Source organism: Benincasa hispida, chromosome 6 (genome assembly GCF_027475165.1).
Source record: "Benincasa hispida cultivar pf3 chromosome 6, pf3_genome.v1.1, whole genome shotgun sequence".
Lineage (NCBI taxonomy): Eukaryota > Viridiplantae > Streptophyta > Magnoliopsida > Cucurbitales > Cucurbitaceae > Benincasa > Benincasa hispida.
In genome coordinates, this window is record NC_143483.1 from 5,904,215 (window position 1) to 5,925,768 (window position 21,554).

Sequence of the window (21,554 nt, forward strand, 5' to 3'; positions counted from 1 at the left end):
ATCTTTACTAATTTTAGCTTGAGTAAGCTTAGCCCAAATGGGTTGAAGAGCTGCTAGATATTCAGTGACTAGATTCGAATTTTAATTTGATTTGATCTTAGACAATCTTGTAAGAAAAATTAAAATTGAAACAAAATTTTATTTTGTTTATCATGACAATGCTATCATTTTGAAATAAAGGTGAATAAAAATCAAGATTTGTGCTTTTAAATCAAGGGTAATTACAAAAAAAAATAATAATAATTAAAAATTTGATATTATTTTAAAATAAATAAACTAAATAAATAATATATTTAATATTTATTATGCAAATTACCTAGTATATTCCTATAATCATCAGCTAGAAGGGATAAAAATGGAAATAAATAATTTCTCCACCTTTTAGATAGTATAAACAGGAAACAGATAAAGAGCCGCCATTCCTAGCCTCAGCCCGTCCTTTGAACATCTCTGCCCACGAAACAGATAAAGAGCCGCCATTTTAGATTTCCAAAAGTTAGAAGAAGAACGGGGAAAGAAAAAGTTTGGGCCTTTAGTTGGGGCGAAGGGGGAGTTTTTAGTGGGCCTGGTAAGAGTGGAAGGAGCCCAAAAGAGTTGGGAAGCTTTCGTTGGTTTCACCTTCTCCGAACTCTCGTCGTTAGCGTTAGTAACCCCAATTCCCAAACTTCCCAAAAACATCTTCTCCCTTGACTTGTTGAGAATTTAGAAACCAAAAGCCGGAAGGGAATTCTGAATTTGTGTTCGCAGTGCAGGGGTTTTTCAGATGAAGGACCCGTTGGAGAGGACCAAAGTAGTGATTAGGCACTTGCCCCCTTCTCTTCCTCACTCAGATCTCTTCCACCATATTCATGATCGATTCGGTGGTCGCTTCAATTGGTCTTACTATCGTCCCGGAAAGACCAGGTTTCTTCCCTTCCACCCTTTTTCTCTTTTTAAGTTCTCTCTTCACTTTTCTCTATTCACCACAAATTACTTTTCCGAACTGGGTTTTTCACTTTTATGTTGTTATTATGTCTCTCGTCTTCAATTTTCAGAAATCTGGATGTTCAATAAGCCTAATTCGCGAACTGGGTATTTCTCGTATTGTGCGTTTTTGTGCTTTATGCTCTTTCTTCCCCCTTGCGCGCCTTATTGAGGGGTTTGGTGTGATTAGAGATTAGATTGAATGCTGTAGGACACCCACACCCCTCCAATTTCATGCCCAATTGTTGTCTATGATCGTCATCTCGGCCAAACTAATTCAAGCAATCCTTCTAGGCTTTGTGTTTATCTGTTTACAATCGCCTCCTCAGTTGTATGCTTCCTGTTTTATCTTTTCTCTTGGTTTCTATGGACTACAGCTCACGATACTGAAGGTTTTTTACTCATTCAGAGGTTTCTTCTGAAATAATTTTGCAGTCAGAAGGACCAGAGATACGCTCGAGCCTACATAGACTTTACCAGACCTGAAGATGTTTTTGAGTTTGCGGAGTTCTTTGATGGCCATATTTTCGTTAATGAGAAGGGTAAAGCCGAAAGCTTTTTCTTTTTTTCCTGTGTTGAACCTTTCTGTAGCTTCTCGTTTCTTATGGATTTGGTGGGTGGTTCACTGAAGCGCAACCCCTTTCTGAGAATTCTGAGATGTGGGAGATAACGATTTTATGAGTGACACCAATGCTTAATACAGATTACTCCCTTTCATGTTTTCTGATGTGCATTTTCCAATTGACTACACATAACCTTCGAGATTGAGAGAATGTTTAATGTTCGGATCATTTTCATTCCACATCTTTAGAGTCTCTTATTCTAGTCAAATGATTACAGGTGCTCAGTATAAGGCTGTGGTTGAATATGCACCTTCACAGCGTGTTCCCAGATCATCTACCAAAAAGGATGGTCGTGAGGGGACAATATACAAAGGTAATGATCAAGTAGTGAGAAGATGGAATAAGTGTTTGTTCTTGTTTTGTATTGCTTATTGTGTTGTGTAAATTTTCTTTTCTCGATGAAAGCAGATCCAGATTATTTGGAGTTCCTCAAACTCATTGCTAAACCTGCCGAGCATCTTCCAAGTGCTGAAATACAGTTGGAAAGGAAAGAAGCAGAGCAATCTGGTTTGTTATTATGTTCACTGTCTGGCTTATTGACATTACTTGCATTCATAAAGTCATTGGAAGAGCGCCAAATATGTTTATGATGCAAAATAGAGTGCCAATAAGTTGCGGAATAGTCATTCTGTATCTTTTCGATGAACTGCCATAGAGATACTATTCACTCCTAATTCGGATAATTCTTGAAGTTTTATGTTTCTACTTTTGTTTACAGGTGCTGCAAAAGAAGCTCCAATTGTTACCCCTCTCATGGAGTTTGTTCGCCAGAAACGAGCAGTTGAAAGTGGAACACAGGTGAGCTTGCTGTATTCTAATACATGGGCCTGTGTGCTATATTTTAAAAATACAGAGAAAGTGGAACTACTTGTTTACTAAAATGAAGGTTGGAACCAGTTAATTTTTCTTTATTTTTTCTACTTCACAAGGTATTGGTTCTGCCCATGTAGAGATTAATATTAATAAATTCACTTCAAGATTAAGGTGACATTTCGTCGTTTGAATTTATCTGTTGCTTGTGTAATGATTTCAGTTTGTTTTCATGTCATATGGGTTAATTCCATGCATTATATGAATCCAAAGACTCTTAGGATGGTTATCTATGTGGTCTTGAAGATTTTTACTCTTCCAATTTCTAAAATTTCATTTTCTCATTTATCTCATGCTAAGTATTTTGGTTCAATAGGGATCTTCAGTACCTCGGAAGGTCAAAAGAGGTGGGGCAGCATCCTCTAGAAAGCCTGAGTTGAATTCCATGAAGCGAGGGATGGAGAAGAAGAAGGCATGTGCTACTCTCAATGTTTATTTTTTTCTTGCGTTCTAAAGTCCGAAGTGTGTGTTTGTTACTCGCTAGTGTCTTCACTATTTCCCCCCTATTGTTTTCGGGAAAATAAGCTTTGTTGGCTTGTCTTAGATCTAGGGATGGTGTTGCAGAATCTTTCTAACTAACTAAATGAAGGAAAATTCCTTAAGGATAATGACAAGTCCTTAATTACATATGCCTAAAGAGAGGCGTTAAACCAGCAAGGGACCCAACCTCCTCCCAAGACCTCTCAACATCCTTAAAGATTCTCCCATTACTCTCTAATCAAATATTCCATAAAACAAAAAGAATCTAGTGAAATATTTTAAAATCTTGATAACAGAAGACCACAATTTCTATTACAAACCTAAAAAAACTCCAAAGGCCTCAACAAAAGTTGGAAATCAAGGTAGCAAACTGCCATCTTTAAAGGATGTGATCTAAATCCTCAAATGCTTCCCTGTTATGAATGCATTTGTACAGCCCAAACGCAAAGGAAGATTGCCTCTGTATATAATCTGTAGTGTTAACTCCCTAATGCAAGTCCTTACTCCGAGTCCTGCCACTCAAAAAACTTGACATTCCTGGAAGTTCTATCCTTTACAGTGAGGGGAAGTTGAAAGTAATGATATGGATGGTGTTGGCTCTGCGCAAACCAACCTAAAGTTTCTAACTTCTTGGATAGTATGTGTTTGTCTAAGTTTTTCCTGACTGTGGTATAAACTGTATCATACAGGACCACCTCAAGATCATGTACCATGAATGTTGGAATTGATGATTTAGTTTTTTGCCCCCTAGATTTCATACTTACTTCTTGCTATCCTTTTTTTTGAACAATTTGTCTCTCTATATTTTGTCTGAAGATTTTAGTTATATTTTCTGTTATACATGCAGTATATTTTAAAGGACAGTGTGAAGAACACAAACCGCAGAGACAAGTCAAATTTCATTTTGGTGCCCAGGCGAGAGGATCAGTCAGCTACTTCAAGTGGAATTGGAATTTCGGATGTTGTTACAGGTATGTCTATTGATATTCCTTTGTGGTCAAGGACATCATTTAAAATTGTCATTTTTGTTTTGTTCTAAAGTTATTGATCCGATATTTTATTGTTAGATGGTTGAGAATGAGTCTGATTTAAACTCTATTGGCAATTCAGTGTTAATAGTCATTGAGGAGCAGGGGAACGTTAGCCTATTTGATTTAAAATCTGAACACTTCATGCCCTACTCCGCTGCCTACTTGCAATTTTCAAATAATTTTTTCCAATGCATGCTTATTATGATTGGACTTTTTTTTATATTTTTCCTTTTTTCTTTTTGGAAGAGTTCTTTTATCTACTTTACATTTCTCCCATTTCAAATTACCCTGAGCCCTGTAGTAATGTTCTTGAAATTTTCATTTTTCTCTTTATTAATAATGATCTTATTGTTTCTTTCTGGGATTTTGCCATATTGTGATGTGCAGATTGCAGGACTGTAATATTTGGACCTGTATTTTAACATATGCATTATTACCTTAAACCCTTGAAAGTGATATATTTGAGAGATGGGAAGGGGAACCTTTGCTTTGTTTTATCAAATTATGTTTTTCAGGAAAAGGAAGAAATAAACAAGGTTGTCCAGTTGATATTGCATGTTGTCTGAAATTTTGAATTATGTTCATTCGCTACACTGGACTTGCTACACACTTATTTCTTTTAATTTATCAATATGTTCTACATGTTTATAATGAACATGCAGTCTAGAATCTGAAAGCTCTGTTTCATATGTTACAGCTGACTTTGGAAAGAAAAAAATTCTGCTTCTCAAGGGGAAAGAGCGAGATATCTCTCATGTATGTTTCTTTGGTTCTCTGACTACTTATGCAATTACAACTTTCATTACTCTCTTTATTTAGAATTATGAACTTCCGTGAATGATCTCCACTCTCACTCAAGGCTAATTCTGGGAGGGCACAAATTCCATTCTTTTGCCTCGTATTTTACACTTATCTATTTCATGGATAATGATACCTTTCCAGGTTTCTGATGGCATGTTACAGTTGCAGAGTGCTACATCTTCTGAGACTTCTCCTGCAAGTGCATCAAAACATAATCAGAGGCGTGAGGCTAGTGGAAGCATGATCAGAAGCATCCTTTTAAATAATGAAGCACGTCACGGACAGAATTCATCAGTAGCTCAGTCTCATCCAAAAATTCAGATCCTGAACTCAGACAATGGGAAGCGACCACCTCGTCCCATTAATGCTCGATCTGGGTCTAATGATATGTCCAGTAATGAACCGAATCCATCTGGCTCAGAAGGGGATGGAAAAAGGGCTCCAGATGGTAAGTTTAGTAAAAAGGAACTTCATGGCCTGGGTAGTGGTAATGAGAAGCAAGAAAAACGAATAAGAAACAAAGATAGACCTGATCGTGGGGTCTGGGCGCCACGCAGTCGTTCAGATGCCTCAGTCTCACAACTTGAGGAATCCTCTGTTTCACAATCTAGTCACTTGCTTTCTGACTCAGTTGAAGGTACTACTATTATATTCCTTTGGAGATAAAGAGACTACTTCGTTATATATACAAATACAATCATATTATCGAAGTATCGAACCTTGATCATTGTGTCAAATCATTCTGCTTGATAAGCTGAGTAATTTATATTGATACTTTATGTTTCACATATGAAATTATAACCCTATATATCCTTGTGTGCTTACAGCGTACCGTGGGGAAATGAAAGAAGATGTTCATGGAAGCAGGACAGGGGATGTTACAACCACTGTGAGTGGGCGTAACAGTTCAGTGGAGAATGGTTGTACTTTCTCACAAACTTTTCTTACGTTGTCCACCCATTTTAGGAAAATTTATAAGTACTTTCTAGTTTTAGTTAATCTAAAACATGTGCTCTTTTTAGGTTCAGTTAGACATGTTGGACGTCGGGGGGCTGCCCATGTTATGAAGGATGATGGGTCTTTGAACCCAAATGAAGGGAAGCCATCCAAAAGAGGTGTTGCTGGTGGTCATGAGGTATGCCTCTGCATCCAAGCTAGTGGTTGTCTTTCTTGTGTTACAAGATCACTTCTTTTCAAAAACTTATTTTCTTTCATGCCTACGCAGAAACAAGTATGGGTTCAGAAGTCATCTTCAGGTTCTTAGCATATTTAAATCATGTGAGTCCTTTTACAAATTAGCAATGTGTTTTCTCCTTTAAGATAAAAGAGCAAGACTATCTTAAGAGGTTTTTGTCTCTAAAGACGTCCAACTGACTGATGAAGGTCAAAATTAACTAAAGAATCTGGTTTGCAGTAAATATAGCACATGTTTAAATCCATTATGCTAACATTTGTTGATATATAATTTGGCATGCAACTCATGATAGTTTGTTCCTCTTAGCACTCGATAATTTGGCATGTTAATCAGCTTGTTAGTTGTTTATGGTAATGTCTTCGTGTATGTTTTAGTTGCTATGAAGTTCATTATTTTATTTCATTTTATTACTATTTTATAGGAAATAGGACGCAAAATATTTGATGGATGTGAATTTGTGATGAAATATTTATGAGAAAGAGTGAACCCCCAAGTTAATGCAGAAAGGTCTTCCAATTAACCAACAGATAACATGTACTGTAATTTGTTAAATGATGTCGGTGTGCATTTACATTAAGAAATAACACGGACGGACACAGACAAGGTTCAAAAATTTATCAGAAGGGGTGAGCTTATTATTGTTTCTGGCTATGAAGGTTATTACTTATCATTACTAATATTATTATTTGGCTGAAAGATGTACTGCTCTACTGCTATAATATCCAGGCCGCATAAGCTATCATTGAGACTGTCATCATAGGGGTTCCAAAATGTGAACTGAAATGGGGATAATAAATGACAGCTTCAATGAAATTCCTCACATCTCCTTCCTCACTGTTGCCATGCATTCTCCTTGAAGTCGGCACATATCTGCTGTTAGAGTCATAATTCTACCGTATATTGCCTGAATATTGTTTTTTTTTAATGTCTTTAGGTCTTTCGTTTATTATTTTGATAAGGACATATATTTGTTTTCATTGGATCATGACAATATCTATGTTATCTAACAGATAATGGCATCCAGACAGGACTATGGTTCCTCAAACTTCCAGGGGGATTATCTCCATTCTGAGGACTAATGCACATCCTCAGAAGGCATCATGTAAAATGGAGATATGCCCTGGAAGCAGTTGGTAACAGTAATAGGTTTCGTGAACTGGATTGCAAGATTTGCAATTGTTTTGTCGTATACAGGTGGTTACAAAACACAAGGTTCTCTGGTTGAAGACCGAATGTGCGTTCTATGGATTTTTGGTTTTACGAAATCGAAGTTTCTTTGGTTGAAGACCAAATATGGTTGTGGATTTTGGTTTGGTATGATCTGATTTTTTGCCCAAACATACCAAGTGTGACTGCTTCACCTGGAGGAACGTGCCGGTACATACATACATGGCTCGAGTGACAGGAGATCAAAGCCAAGAGGGAGATTCCAATTTTCCCATTGCTTGATGTTTTGGTCATGTGCCAAGTTTTTTTTCCCTTAGAAGTTGAATGTAGGAAGTACCTAGTAGTGCTCTACTTACCATAATCTCACTGGGCGTGGTTGGTACACAATTGTACTTGATTCTATGCGTGGGGCAGTGAATCAGAAACATCAAAGTTATACTATTTCATGTCGTATATGAAAAATGTGATGGATTATGATGTGTTTCTATCGTCTAATATATCAGTCTTAATTATTTTTCCTGTGTGTTAAAATTCCAGATTATGGTTGTACCATTTGATCTGATGAACTTTATTCATTTGATTCCAAGGCTTTTCCTTCATACGTCATAGATTCATGAACCAAATGACTTTTTTGTTGCTTTAGTTGCACAGTTGCATTTAACTGTCCATTCTCATGTTTTGAGGTCAGATTGAGTTTGACTTAATAGTAGTACTTTGTAGATCAGAGGTTCAATCTCCCGTCCTTTAATTGTACTCAAGATAAAATGTAATCTAATATCGAAAATTAACTTAATAAGAATAAACAGATATATATGAAAGAGTAGAATTATCAACTCAGCATAACCTTTTTTTGGTCTTTTAAACATTTTATATTGTATTGAGTCTGATTGATTATCGTATTGAGTCTAGTTGATTATGTTCTACTCAAGATAAAATATAATATCGAAAGTTAACTTATTAAGAATAAAGATATATATGAAAGAGTCAAATTATCAACTTTTTTTTGGCCTTTTAGACATCTTATATTGTATTGAGTCTGGTTGATTATCATACTGAGTCTAATTGATTATGCTCTACTCAAGATAAAATTTAATATCAAAAGTTACAACTCAATCTAATTGATTATGCTCGATTTTTCTAATGAAATAAAGTACAATACGTATATTATAAAAATCATAAACAAATTCAGATTATTCTAATCACACTGCCCGACGCCCTTTACTTATCCAATTATTTTTTCAAATCCATTTTTTTGATATAAAGTGTGCTTTTTTGGAATTGCCATTAAAAGATTATTCATTGCTATAGTTGGATCACAAATCCATGATTTTATTATTTCCTGTGATCATATTTTTACTTCTCATTTTATTTCAACATTATATTTCTATAAGAAAGATTTTGGTTTTCATTTTATATTGCTTAAAATTCTAACACCAGAAAATGGGTTATCTGAATCCAAGATTTTTTTTTTTTTTTTTTTTTTTTTTTTTTTTTTGTTCTGCTATAAATAACTTAAAAATGAAATTTAAAAAAAAAAAAAATCTTTTTGTTCTTTCTATGAGCCAGATTGAGAGTGAGCCTAGTTTATGGTATTTGAGCAATTTCCAGGAGGATCTTGTGGAGTGATTGTGGCTTAGAGAAAAACGGACAGTGGTCACTGCCTTTTATCTTGAAAACTCTTTCAGGTGGGTTTTCCCTGACCAACTTCTCTTGAACATCGGGTGAGAGTGCATGATCATCGAGCGTTTGAATGAAGAATCGGCGACCGGTTCCATAGTTTTCTGGGGATAATGAGAGTTTCTCCATGACTGGACCCAGTGGGAAGGGTCTCATTGAAACCATTGCCAAAGCAACATCCTGCATTGCCACCAACCATTTTAGCGTTCAGCTCACTCACATCACATCTTCATGTATAAACACACTCAGAAACTAATCAAAAATGAACAACTTCAACAAGCTTTCTATGCAAAAGCTTGCTTCCTAGTACTCAAAAAAATAAACTACGAACATATACAGGAAAGGATTCTAAACCAAACTTGGAGTTCATGATCATTACCGAACTTAGATACTTCACTAAAAATAAACCACTAGTTGAGCGGAATTCATAAATATTGATCTACAATATCGATATACCACACGGAAAGAAAAACCATACAGTCGTGTTTCACATTCATTTTCAACATTGAACACAGAATATCTTCCCAAAGTTATGAATGGGATAATAACCTTCAAAGCCCCCTAGTCACAGTTCTTTCAAATGGTTTAGAAAACTCTAAAAGGAAAATAATTTTAGAAAAGAAGAGAAAAAAAAAAGACCATTGCAAGCAATTATTCAGGAAAGGTCAGAAAATACCTTGGTAGGAGATTGATTGAAGTACAACCCTTTGATTTGCTCTTTCTCAAACATGAATCCTGTAGGCGGTTTATCTTTTCCATTCCCATAGATCAAAAATTTCGAATCTTTCATAAAAATCTCTCCAGATCCAAGCTGCAAAACAATTATCCATGGGGAATATAGAAAAACAAATTTAGACAACCAATTCCATGTATGCATAAAATGGAAGCTCATTTGTGTGTAAATATCTCATATCATATTACAAAATGTTATATATTGTTCAAGATGCACATAGTCTGATATTAAGCCATAGAAACTGCTCGCTTAGTTTACATCATCAACATGAAGAACAGAAAGTTCTTAAGATGCCAAGATAAGCGATTTTCTATAGCTAACTATATACCTCTTCCATGAATACATCAAAAGGTCTCTGGCCAGTAGCTACCATCGTCGCACAGACGTAAATTGCTTTCGATATTTTATTTGAGAAATGTTCCAATGCATAAGAAAGACAAGCACCTCCACTACTGTGGCCAACTAGAACAACCTTCAAAATACCAACTATTGTTAACATATACACAACCAAAAAGCAATTGAAGTTTCCTTAAATGGCACTGAAAATTTTCAACTAGAAGAAGTTGATTGTCTTTAAAACCAGACCACCCTTAAGAACAAGTTAAGAAAAACAACTTTTGGAAGGAAAATCTTTAAACTAAGCTCTCAAACAAACAACTCCATATATATTATCCAACCTTTTCATCATCAGGAAGATCTTGTAGATAATCAGTCAATGGCTTTGAATACTCTGCTATGGTATTCACCCTGTTTGTATCTGTTAGATCAATACCAGAACCTTTGAGATCAATGGCTATAGGAGACAATCCGACTTCCTCCAGTAGAGAAATTGTTTTGTACCAGCACCAAGCTCCAAATCCTTCACCATGAATTAAAACAAATTTTTTCTCTTTCAGATTTTCCAGAAAATCTGGTGCCTGCAAAATGATATGATAACTCCATCAATGAAAACCCCACTCGTGGTATGAAAGATAGCTAAATTTAACATTATACATCTCCAAAATTTAATAGACATCTATGCCTCATTAGACAGTCTTACTGAAGAAACAAACCGTCATGTTTCTTTCTGCATGAAACAGTGAGATGATTAGTGTTAAGGGTACAGAATCTGATAACAGGTAGGCTAGCAACTGTTTGTTTCTCTTACTTTTCCTTTTTTTTCTCCAAAGTTTTTGTTAATGAGTTCGGGCACTAACAAATTTGAAGGTTAATTATTACAACTAACCAGCATTCATCATTGCAAAATGTCTCCAATTGGACATTAGGCACGGGTTAGGCATGAGTTTCAAGATGGTAAAAAGTGTTTTCAGATACTAAAGAGCACATAATTGTTGTATTGCATTTAGTTGCCTAATTGGAAGTACATAGAAAAAAATCTAGACTGTTTTTTCAAGGTGCATATCAAAATGTGCTTCACTTAAAAAAAACACTAGTTAAAATGTCATATGAGATTAACTTTAAAAGTTCGGGATAACTTTTGAGAATAGTGCTTACTTTTCTATAAGCACTTTTTCAGAAACACCAATGAAATGCTTTTATAAGCACATTTAAGCTCCTTTAAGTGTTTTTTAATATTAAAATATTACTTTTTGACTTTATAACCAAACATTATAAAAAGTTTGTAGCTAAAAGCATTTTTTACCAGTTCCAAAAGCGTACCAAATTCACCATAATTTTTTTGGCAGGTGCAAAAATAATAAATATTAACCCCTAGTCAAGATCTAGCTAAACAGAAATTGAGTAATACACTAATGTACAACTTAGGGCAATTCTAAGAGAATGAAAATCACAGAAGATTTGAAGCAAGAACTTCCCCATTCTTACACAAGAGTATCTTTTTCCTTGGTGATTGACGTAGCAAGAAGTAAAATTGAAAAAGAAAAATGAAACATATTATGTAAAAACATTCAACTTCAGCAAAACCACAACAAAAAATAATCAAAGAACGAAAAAGAAATAAGCCTCACCTGCAGATTTACTTCACCAGAAGTCACATCTGCTCCACACAACTTTGAATCTCTCTTGCCCTGACCCTGAGAGGAAGACAACATAAATCTCCGTAAACTTTGTGTAATAGATCTTGGTCACAAAATCATTCAAACGATGATAAACTTGCTTGACCGATAAACGGCAAGTCTTCAAAGCAAGCATCAATGTCATTATTACATTATATGGCCATGAAAACCATAGCTCACGAGGTCTAAAACTCATTAAGATCCTGCTGATTAGTGATTACATTGCAACAATCTTTTACTTCCTATTCATGGATTTAGTAGACTTCTCATAATTTGCATCACATGGTAGATTAATTTCCTAAAAGTTGCTTTCTGACATCTATAATTAAGCAGCAAAGATCATTCATTCTCCAATACTGATAAAAAGAACATAGTAATGATAGCCTGAAAAGGTCAACCACAAGGGGAAAATAAACTATTTAAAACTGAAAAGTAGACTCGCAAAGATTATAAAATATGAAAAATTCCTAAAAGGCAATCGACCATGAAATTAAACAGAGCTTAATCATGATAAGCCACTTTTCTTGAAAGATTCAATCATCCACAAAACATGTAATCCAAAGTATAAAGAAAGAAACAAACAAAATGAAGTCCCACCTGCTTCCCATTAGAGAATGGATCGGATAGATTGCGTCTTCGAGAGCTTGTCGACCCAATTCTTTTCGAAGTGGATCCATCAAACCTCTGAGATAATTGAAGCTGTTGAAGAGCTAAGGAAAGAGCTTGCTTCTGCAAATACTCTTCCTCACTCTGCAACTTCCTCTGAGACCGACCCATTCTCTTGCTTCTAGATCCAATCTCTTTGACATCCTTCTTTGACTTGCAAATTAGGCTATTACCCATTATTCAGAACCTAATTCCAAACAAAACCCACAAAGTTTTTGGACTCAAGACCAAAAGAAATCAGGAGGAATCCAAAGAAAAACGAAGTCTAAGGCGAGAAATTGGGGGTTATGTCCGCCCCCTTGCGGGGGATTTGTTTCACCATGAGATTTTTTGTCAAGAGTTTAGTTAGGGGGAGTGGGTGAAAAGAATGAAAAGAAGAAAAGGGAGAGTTGTTGAATAAGAAAGGAAACAAAAAAGAAGGGAAAAAGAAAAGGGTCGTGCCGAGTTGAGGTTTCAAAATCGAATTTGCAAAGACTTTTAAAGCTGAATCCGTGTGAAATGAAAACAACAACAACAACCCATGTTTACAAATCGCCTCAGGATCTTATTACTCGGTGGAAGAAGGAATAATAATGGCAGACGTGTAACAAATAGCAAGATTTGATTTGGGAATCAGGATAATTTCGAAAAGAGCTTGAGAAATGGGGAAGACCCTGAAAACAGCAACTTTGCAGTTGAAAACTTGAAGGGAGAATTAAAATGGATGGTAATGGAATGGAAGAAGAGTTGGGTTGGCTTTGTTTACATAGTTAAATCAATACACAGCAGATTCAGGATAATAAATGATACTTGTCTACTTTTTAAAGCATGCAGCTTTTTCAATCAATTTTCTTCGATTTTGGCGGTTGCCGTGGAAACAATTGTGCTACAAACTCTAAATTTCGAGATTTGTATCTTTTTTCATATAATTATATTAATTTAAACAGTATTAATTTTGATCGAAGTTTTTGTTTGAAAAATATGCCATGAGATTTATAACTATTTCAATTAGACTTTTAAATTAAGATTAATTTGAAAATTATTAATTTAATAATTTTTATTAGAGGGGTAGATTTCTTCCAATGTCAATTAATAAAATAAACGACTAAAATTGATGCATATATAATTGTTAAAAGCAATGTTAATTAGGAGTTCAAATTTTTTTTTAATAAAACTGATAAAATTATAAGTCTCACATGATATTTATCCAAACATAATAATAAAAGATACAAATGATATATTTGTAGAAGTTCGGAGTTTAATTGATATAATTATTAATTTAGAATTTTAATAGATACAGCTAAATTTTGGAGGTATAAACTGATATCCTTTTTCCTTCTTCCTTTTATTTTTTCTTCCTCTCACGGTTTTTTCAAATTTTAACCATGTTAAAGAATGGCCACAAAACAAGCACAAATTCAATAACCCAAAACCACAAAACAAATGGGGCTTAAACTTGAGATTTTTCTCATGTCAATTTTTACAATCGTGTTTAATTTTAGGTTTATTAAAGTTATGGGTAGATTTATGGGTTAAATGGATAAATGATCAAAATAAAATGGGAATTTTTGAAAAATATCGAACTGTTTTTCTTTGTGAAAATAGTCGAATGACTAATTCTCATGTTACTTCAAATTTAATAATTTACAAAAATACTCTCTAAGATTATGGTGTATTCAAAATACAAATCTAATCATTTAAAATAAATCTGACCGTTTAAGACAAAATCTAATAATTTAAACCAACTATCAAATAAAAACACAAAATTGTCTAAAATTTTATTGATAAAGAATAGAATACAATATTTATTATTATTATATTTTTTAAAAAAAAACGAGTTTATCTTTGATAAAATCTAAAAAATTACAAACACGTTTCAAATATTGTTTGACAATTATAAACATCATAAGTACATGATATTTCTATGCAAATAGAGTGTATATAAAACACACAATGACTAACATTCCTTAAATATGGTAGATGGGTAGTAAAATAAAAAAAAATACACGATATTTTTTTCACAAATATGTTATGTATATTGAAAATAATTTTCTCCATGTGAGCCATCTTGAAAATGATAGGCAAAAACTAAAAACAAAAGAGAATACACATTATTTATAAATACGTTATACACGTTAAAAGTAGCCTCCTATATATTCAAAAAGACAGTATGTATATAAAACATACAATGATTAAAAATTGCAAGTTATTCCTATAGAACACATCAAATAGAAGAAAAGTGGGTGTGGTGTCGTTACCTGCAAAAGTCGTGAATCTTCCTTCAATTATCTATTTGCCCTTTTCGATTTGCCCTAACAATTTTAACAAACCCATCAATTTTAGTTGGCAAAAGAATTAGTCTGAAGAGAAAAACATTCCTTGTGAATTGGTGGGGCATGAATGGATCTAAATTTGATGATTTGGTCATTCGTTCTGAGTCCACCCTATCTTGAAGAGACATTCAAAAACGCGTATCTGAAGTGGGACTGGACAATAACAGTGAATTCCATGAACTTGGTCAATCCGTAGAAGAAACCAATGAATATGGCTCCTAACGAATGCTAATAGCTACATACTGACTCACAAAAATATTTCAAGTTTTCATATTCTTGCAATTGATAATTGCATTCCTTTCCAATCTTCCATATTGGTGGTTTATTTGGTTTCAAAGTTATCTTCCACACTCTTTCGTCCCTGCTTGCTTCAAGATAGATGTGGAGATTTCCACAGTTTTCCACTATGCACAATTACATTTACCACTTTTAATAATTATTTTCAATAGATCTGTGCAACATGAAGACATAAAGTATTGACCTATTTTCTACTGTATTTTTGGCCATTTCCTACAATTTTTTGAGAATTTAAGAGGACAATTATGAGCCCAAGCGTCAGTTATGCATTATTAATCTATTTAAATGACCAACATCGATGTTCAATTTTCTTTGTCATGCAGAGCATTTCGACCATTTTTTCCTAAAATATAAATCCATTAGTTGATCAAATTTTCAGCATCAACATTAACAATTAATTTTTTCTTTTTTTAAAAATCAACGATATGTGAAGTAGAAATTGAACTTACAACTTATTGGCTGAAGACACATTTCATGCTATTTGTGCTATGCTCATATTGATTGTGTATTGTCGAATTTTAAGTAGTAATAAATCAAAAGGTTTTTTGGGTAAAAAAAATAATAACCAAAAGTTGAAGTCTAATGTGGTTCACTCATAAAATGTCTGTCTATGCGAATATTTATATTAGTAATATATCTGATATAATTTATATTTTGTATATTAGTTTGACTAATATGCACTTGATCTACAAAATATAAAATATATTAGTTATATTAAATATATCAAAATATAACTCCAAGTATAGACTGCTATTCAAAATCCATACAAAGTATAATGTTGGTTTTCAATAGTAGATCAATACTTATTCAAAAATACAATTTCAAGTATAGACTACTATTGATAGATCAATATTATATTTGAAATGAATTTTGAATTAATATTTATATGTCATCGGATATATAATAGTAAGTATATTTTATATAGTAACTATTGATATACGATTTATGTACAACATATAAAATATATCATATATTAGTGATATATGTTTAGTATACAAAATATAAAATATATTAGATATTTTGTTCATACAACAATGATGATGAAATTGGTATAGTTAAAAAAAAAAAAAAAAAACAGTAATCAAAATTTACAATTTTACTATATCTATAAATGTAAAAGATTAGCCTAAAAAAATCTAAAATTTATTCCTAGATGTACAAATATTATAATATATATTTTTTCTACTCGTTACAATTCACTTTGAAACAAGTTCAACAAATATCTATAGCTATTAATGTTTCTAATGCCATCTAATTTAAAAATTGCGGTTGGTAATCACTTCCAAAATCTCAGTCAACATCAGCTCTGAACATCCATTTGGAGCCTTCCCAAACCTATCACTATTGAAATTAAATAAATAAGTAAAGGGACATTGGCTTGAATGAAGAATAATTGTGATTAAAGAAAGATAATGAAAACTATAAATGATATGATATTTTAAAGGTTATAATACAGTTTGTCATTGAACTTGGATAAAAGAATTTAGTGCCATTACTTTCTAGGTATGGATGTGATTCCAGTTTAGTCCATAAATTTTAATTTGTAATAATTTAATTTTTTTAAAGACAAACGTAAATAGCATTAAGGGCCAAACCCTCCAATTGCCCAGAAATTCCTTCGTCTATGAAAAGGAGAAATAGCATCTTCAAAAACTTCATTCGAGGCCTTAAAACAATTAAAAGAATATGCCAAAACAACAATTAGATTTTTTTTTAATTTTAAAAATTGTTAACAAATCCCTATCACAAAAGACATTGTAAAGATTTAATTAAATTTCTTATATATGTAGATCAATAAACCGATTAGGAACTAAAAATGTTTATAAACTACAAAGACAGTAATTACATATTGTTAGATACTAAAAATCATAAATTGTTACAAAATTGAAAATATATGAATTATATTGTTACTAAAATTCATAAGCTATAAATTGTTACTTTCATAATTCTATCCCAACGATCTTCACTCCCTTACAAAGTTTGTCCGACCGGAATCAAGCAAACTATTTTGTCGAGCTCAGGAATGACTCAAACCAACCATGCTAGGAGACAATTTTTATTTTTTGTTCTTAAAATAAAATTTATTATTATTTGAAGACATATTTTTAAGAAATATTTTGTCTAAATAATAAATTTTAATTAAGGTTTACACAAAAGTAGATTAATGGGTTTGGTTCAGCGTCGGTTTGAACCGACCGCAATCACCTTTTAGTTTATAGCTGCACCAGCCTGTTGCCAATTGGCATTAGCTTGCTTGCTTTTAGAACAGATGGGACCCCAAGTGATTGAACCTAAATCTCTGGTCACAAACGCAGACATGATTAGTACCTCTATTCTTCACTTAAACTCCTCATTGCACCAAAAATGGACACCTCAAATTTAAGGGATGTACAATCCAAGCATGAGTTACAATCACGTTCTTGGTGAGTTTAGACTTTGTAGCTCAATTAATATCCAAAGAACTTGCAAAAGTGAGCGCCTGATCATAAAGACTATTATAGTCAGAATACTTATAAAACTCCAACCCAAGAAACAATTTAATATGTAGGAGCACTACAAGTAGGATAGTAAAGTTCAAGGCCTACTCCCATCACCTTGCCAACTCCAACAGGCTACAAAAAAGGCAACAAAATGGGTGATGCTTGGAGATACCACCAACTCATACAAAGATGACTAGACAAACATTTTAACAGTGAGAGGGTTTTACAACCTACAAAAGCATCCAACACTAACAACACCAGGAAACTTTCCCTACATTCCTAAGCCCTAAAAGCAGCAAGCCTTTTTACACATTGATCCACAATCAACAGATAGAACAAGTAGGCTGTTGAGATGAATCTGGGAAAAAACACCATCGAGAGTTCTGATCTCTAACCAGACATGAAAGACATTGCCCGCCTGAAATCCAATGATTTTAGAGCTGATTTTGGGAAATGATTCCCACCGGGTACCCATAATCCTTTATTTGGCAGCATTACTTGTGATTGGGAACCATTTGCACTGTCTTGGCCAGCAGTTGATGAAGAAGCTTCATTCTTCTTCTTTACAAATGCGAAGAACTCGGCAACTTGACGAGCATACCTTTAACAAGCCACACATAAAGCAAATAACAATCAAATGGAACAAACATATACAGCTCAACATCGACATTAGTACCAGAAAACTGTTTATAAGTTTAATTTTTGGGGTTAATTATCATAAACAACACAAAGCGCAACTTACTGTCTCTTAGCTTCAACGTCTTTGCTGAAATCAATGTTTGGTTCACAATCAAGAACCAAGGCAGGCACCTGCTCACCACAAATAGGATGAAAAGTTAAAGTGGAACAAAGAGAAAAACATAGGCTCCTTTCCCCTGGATCTAAGTTTTGAAATAGTAAAATAGTGTGCATTGTTGTAGCAGATTACCTTCTGAATACTTCTATGCATATGGTCACCCTCCAAGAAAAAGACACGGTCCCTGATATCGGGGTGTAAAGAACTGTCTAGATGTAATGGTAGCTTACTGACAGATAGAACCCCATGGTTACCACTTTGGAAAGGGAAAAGCCAGCTTTCATGCTTCTCATGCAAGTCACGGAGATACTCTAAACTGACTCCACCTTCTTCAGCTCTCTTACGTAACTTCATTCTTTGGTGACAAGTATCAGGGCTTGCTCTAAGATAGATGAAACCGTCAGGAATAAGCCCGGGCAAGGTTGACACAACTGGATCAAACCATGAGTCATAGATGCTGATCTCCATCTCATTCATCCAATTTGCTTCATGAACAGCTCTCACAAACACCTTCAATAGTGTCAATGAAACAAAAGTGTCATGCTTTAAATTAAAGTGAGGTTGTGTTCTCTCAAATGGTCAGTCAAGTAAGGAAAAAGGAAGAAAATGCAGGGTAATTTGTTCATCAATGCCAATCATTAATGTAACAAAAAAACTACTCTAGAACAAATTGAAAACTCAGTATTAATGAAAAATCATGAAACCACGGTACAATAAATGATTGTATTATGAGAAAAGAAGGAAAAAGCAAGATTATATTTCTTACCATTCTGTCGCTGAAAACACTCCTTTCCATCAACCTGAGCGGCTTGATTCCACCAGATGACTCTCTCTCCTGCATAACCCTTGTGACAAACACATAATTCTGGAATGTATATGCATATCTCTGAGGCTCGGCATAAAAAGCATCTAGTATATTGAAGTGGTCAGGTCCTATATCCTGCCACTTGTCAATAGGTTCTGGAACCACTTCAACCAGGTCACGTAGCTCAAGAGTTTCGTTAGCTATTCTCTGAAGGAATGTTGTCTTTCCAACACTAATATTTCCCTCGACACAGAATGTAATCCGTTTCTTCTGAGATGACTTTGCATCTGAGTTTGAACTGTCCTCAGTCAACTCTTTATCTACACTGTCTTTTATATAACTGGTTATACTTTCAGCATGATTTCTGTGGATAATTCCAACAGAACTCTGTAAGAACTCAACCATCTTCGGGCTAGAATCACCAAAGAACTGCAAAAAGGCAGAGAGTCCTTTTCATGAAAGCTTTAATCATGTTCTTCGAGCTATACAACTATTGTTCTCTAAGTACATGTTAATCAGCCGAACAATCCTGGTTTTTGAGAAATTTAATTTTTGTAATATACGGAACTGTTAATTCATTATAGATATATAAGAAACTGTTACAATAGCAATCACTAGCCTCTAAATAAGCACGCTTACACAAAACACTTTAAAGAGTAGTACTTTAATCAACTAAAAACACTTTCACTCTTTCAAAAGTCATACCAAACTCAACCTAATTCATCTTCAAAAGGAAACACAATAAACCGCCATTGTTTCAATGCTTCTATCATTACATGAAACTGTCAGAAATTAACATCAGGCACAGAAAAACACGAAGACCATATTCATAACGTAGTATTTAGAAGCCCAAGTGGCCAAACTTTTTCACCTTATCTTTGTACAACTGCTTGAGCTCAGCCACTCCAGCAATCCCCTTCTGTACCAGCTTCTTCAAATTCCTTGGACCAACTCCTGGAATAGTCAACAAATCAGGATTACCAACTAACACGCCTCCACCAGCCAAACCCTTCTGCCTCCTACTCGACTTCGACCCCTTTTCCTCTAAAACCTTCTTTCCTTCTTCGTCATTATCACAGACAAATCCATCTCCATCTCCGCCATTATCACCAGCCACACTCACTCTCGAGCTATTCGACCCCTCACCAGAAGAAGACGAAAACAACCCATCAGAATCCGTGTGGAGCCACGCCGGCCGCAACCCATTTCGATTATCCTTGAACACAACCCAGGCTCGCAATGCGGCAGGAGCATCAATTGTGCCTCGGCACAAGTAGCAATTTCTCGACGAATTAACCGCAGCAAAGCGGGAAAGGACGGCAGTAGAAGAGGGCTTACTCGAACGAGAAGGCGAGGAGAAGGCGGAGCCACCGCCGGCGCTGTGAAACGCTCTAGCAGAAGACATTAGAAGAGGGTGGGATGGGTTAGGGGTAAAGGGGGTGGTCTTGGAAGGCAGAAAGGAAAAGGGTTTAACCGCAGTACAGAGAATGGGGGCTGAGGAAGAAGACGAAGGGTTTAATCGCAACAGCTTCTGCATCACTAGTTCTTGAGGGCATCTCAATGAGCAAAAACCCTTTCACAGAGAGAGAAACAGAGAGAAACAGAGGGCGGGAAAGTGGGAGGTGGGGAATGGCGTTTGTGGGTTTTTGATGGAAATGGAGAAACCGTAGAAGGAGAAGGAGGCTAAAGGGTTTAAAATTGCGGTCATACGAAATGTGCCACTACCACCCCTGCCAGAGGGTTTTTGCTTTCTGTGGTTCTTGACCCAACGCAACAAGGGTTCATTTATGATTCATTTTGGAAGAGCAATGGTTTTGATGCATTCCACCAAAAATAAAAATAATAATAATAATCAAAATGTATCTAAATATTTTTCTTAAAAGAATATTCAGGAAGAGCACAATCATTTTTGTGTTTGATAAAATAAATTGGAATTAGGTCACATTTATCAATTCTTAATCAAAATTAGTGGAATGACAACGAGATTCCATTGATGGATTAATCGTAATGGTTTCTATTTAATACATAATTGAATTGCTTTTGATCATGTTTACTTATACATTTTCCAAATGTAATCTGATTATAATTGAGATTGTTTATTTTGCATTGTTTTCTTATCATTACTTTTACCTTTACCGTTTAGGGTCAATTAGTAAATGTAACAATAATTGTGGAAGATTCCTAATTCTCTTACTATAATGGTTAGATCTAAATTGTTCATGTGGTGATATGTGAGTGGTGATATGTGAGTGGAGATATCATATACAAAGAGTTTGTATTAGATTGGACTGCTAAATATTTAATTTATCTTTATAAATTTGTTAATTAAAGAGATTAATAGTTCACAAGATGAGCATATGCAACTCAATCTTAATTCTAAGTGAGTTATGAACTCCTGCCTGTGAGGGCTCGTCCTTTGATTTGTATAAGTGAGAGTGGTTCGAGTAGTCGATTCAATATGTCTACCATTTTGGAGAGTTGAATAAATAGGGAGCTAAAAACGTAATTTCACAAGATGAAATTCACTTTTTCTCATATACGGAAAGTAAATGAGTAGTTCCCTTAAGTGTTGATTTCGGGACTTGAATAAAGGGCTTCACAATTGGCTCGAAAGAGACTTAGTTCACGGTCGAACCATAAACA

General features: G+C 34.4%; 3 protein-coding genes across 7 annotated transcripts; 1 reads left to right on the top strand and 2 right to left on the bottom strand.

The window, feature by feature from the left end:
• Positions 1–470: 470 nt before the first annotated feature.
• Positions 471–7,642, top strand: UPF3 (Smg-4/UPF3 family protein). 5 transcript variants are annotated; one of them, XM_039034250.2, is made up of 13 exons: positions 471–903; positions 1,399–1,505; positions 1,804–1,899; positions 1,995–2,093; positions 2,305–2,384; positions 2,773–2,868; positions 3,784–3,907; positions 4,665–4,723; positions 4,931–5,405; positions 5,596–5,688; positions 5,791–5,903; positions 5,994–6,046; positions 6,974–7,642. In XM_039034250.2, exons 1-12 carry the CDS (start codon positions 764–766, stop codon positions 6,030–6,032), a joined length of 1,521 nt encoding a protein of 506 aa, XP_038890178.1. In that variant the 5' UTR covers positions 471–763; the 3' UTR covers positions 6,033–6,046; positions 6,974–7,642. The 5 variants fall into 5 exon arrangements, with proteins under 5 accessions (XP_038890178.1, XP_038890175.1, XP_038890177.1 ...); XM_039034247.2 differs by having other exon boundaries at positions 539–903; positions 4,910–5,405; XM_039034249.2 differs by having other exon boundaries at positions 588–903; positions 4,910–5,405; positions 5,797–5,903.
• An 869-nt stretch (positions 7,643–8,511) lies between these two features.
• Positions 8,512–13,121, bottom strand: MES14 (methyl esterase 14). The gene is made up of 6 exons (XM_039035219.2): positions 12,153–13,121; positions 11,508–11,573; positions 10,218–10,457; positions 9,869–10,012; positions 9,484–9,618; positions 8,512–8,987 (listed from the first exon to the last, which is right to left on the bottom strand). Exons 1-6 carry the CDS (start codon positions 12,396–12,398, stop codon positions 8,715–8,717), a joined length of 1,104 nt encoding a protein of 367 aa, XP_038891147.1. The 5' UTR covers positions 12,399–13,121; the 3' UTR covers positions 8,512–8,714.
• Positions 13,122–17,310: 4,189 nt separating this feature from the next.
• Positions 17,311–20,698, bottom strand: DNK (P-loop containing nucleoside triphosphate hydrolases superfamily protein). The gene is made up of 5 exons (XM_039034868.2): positions 19,783–20,698; positions 18,873–19,340; positions 18,239–18,616; positions 18,053–18,120; positions 17,311–17,911 (listed from the first exon to the last, which is right to left on the bottom strand). Exons 1-5 carry the CDS (start codon positions 20,446–20,448, stop codon positions 17,701–17,703), a joined length of 1,791 nt encoding a protein of 596 aa, XP_038890796.1. The 5' UTR covers positions 20,449–20,698; the 3' UTR covers positions 17,311–17,700.
• Between the last annotated feature and the right edge of the window lie 856 nt (positions 20,699–21,554).

What these genes read in the sequence shown, in the direction of transcription:
- UPF3 (XM_039034247.2), top strand. Translation starts at nt 764, where the DNA reads ATGAAGGACCCGTTGGAGAGGACCAAAGTAGTGATTAGGCACTTGCCC. An exon ending in AATTTCGGATGTTGTTACAG is followed by an intron (nt 3,908 to 4,664) that starts GTATGTCTATTG and finishes CATATGTTACAG; the next exon opens with CTGACTTTGGAAAGAAAAAA. An exon ending in TAACAGTTCAGTGGAGAATG is followed by an intron (nt 5,689 to 5,790) that starts GTTGTACTTTCT and finishes TGCTCTTTTTAG; the next exon opens with GTTCAGTTAGACATGTTGGA.
- MES14 (XM_039035219.2), bottom strand. Translation starts at nt 12,398, where the DNA reads ATGGGTAATAGCCTAATTTGCAAGTCAAAGAAGGATGTCAAAGAGATT. An exon ending in CATTCTCTAATGGGAAGCAG is followed by an intron (nt 11,574 to 12,152) that starts GTGGGACTTCAT and finishes TCTTCCTCTCAG; the next exon opens with GGTCAGGGCAAGAGAGATTC. An exon ending in TCAATCAATCTCCTACCAAG is followed by an intron (nt 8,988 to 9,483) that starts GTATTTTCTGAC and finishes GTGGCAATGCAG; the next exon opens with GATGTTGCTTTGGCAATGGT.
- DNK (XM_039034868.2), bottom strand. Translation starts at nt 20,448, where the DNA reads ATGCAGAAGCTGTTGCGATTAAACCCTTCGTCTTCTTCCTCAGCCCCC. An exon ending in AGCAGTTGTACAAAGATAAG is followed by an intron (nt 19,341 to 19,782) that starts GTGAAAAAGTTT and finishes GCCTTTTTGCAG; the next exon opens with TTCTTTGGTGATTCTAGCCC. An exon ending in GTGTTTTCAGCGACAGAATG is followed by an intron (nt 18,617 to 18,872) that starts GTAAGAAATATA and finishes ACACTATTGAAG; the next exon opens with GTGTTTGTGAGAGCTGTTCA.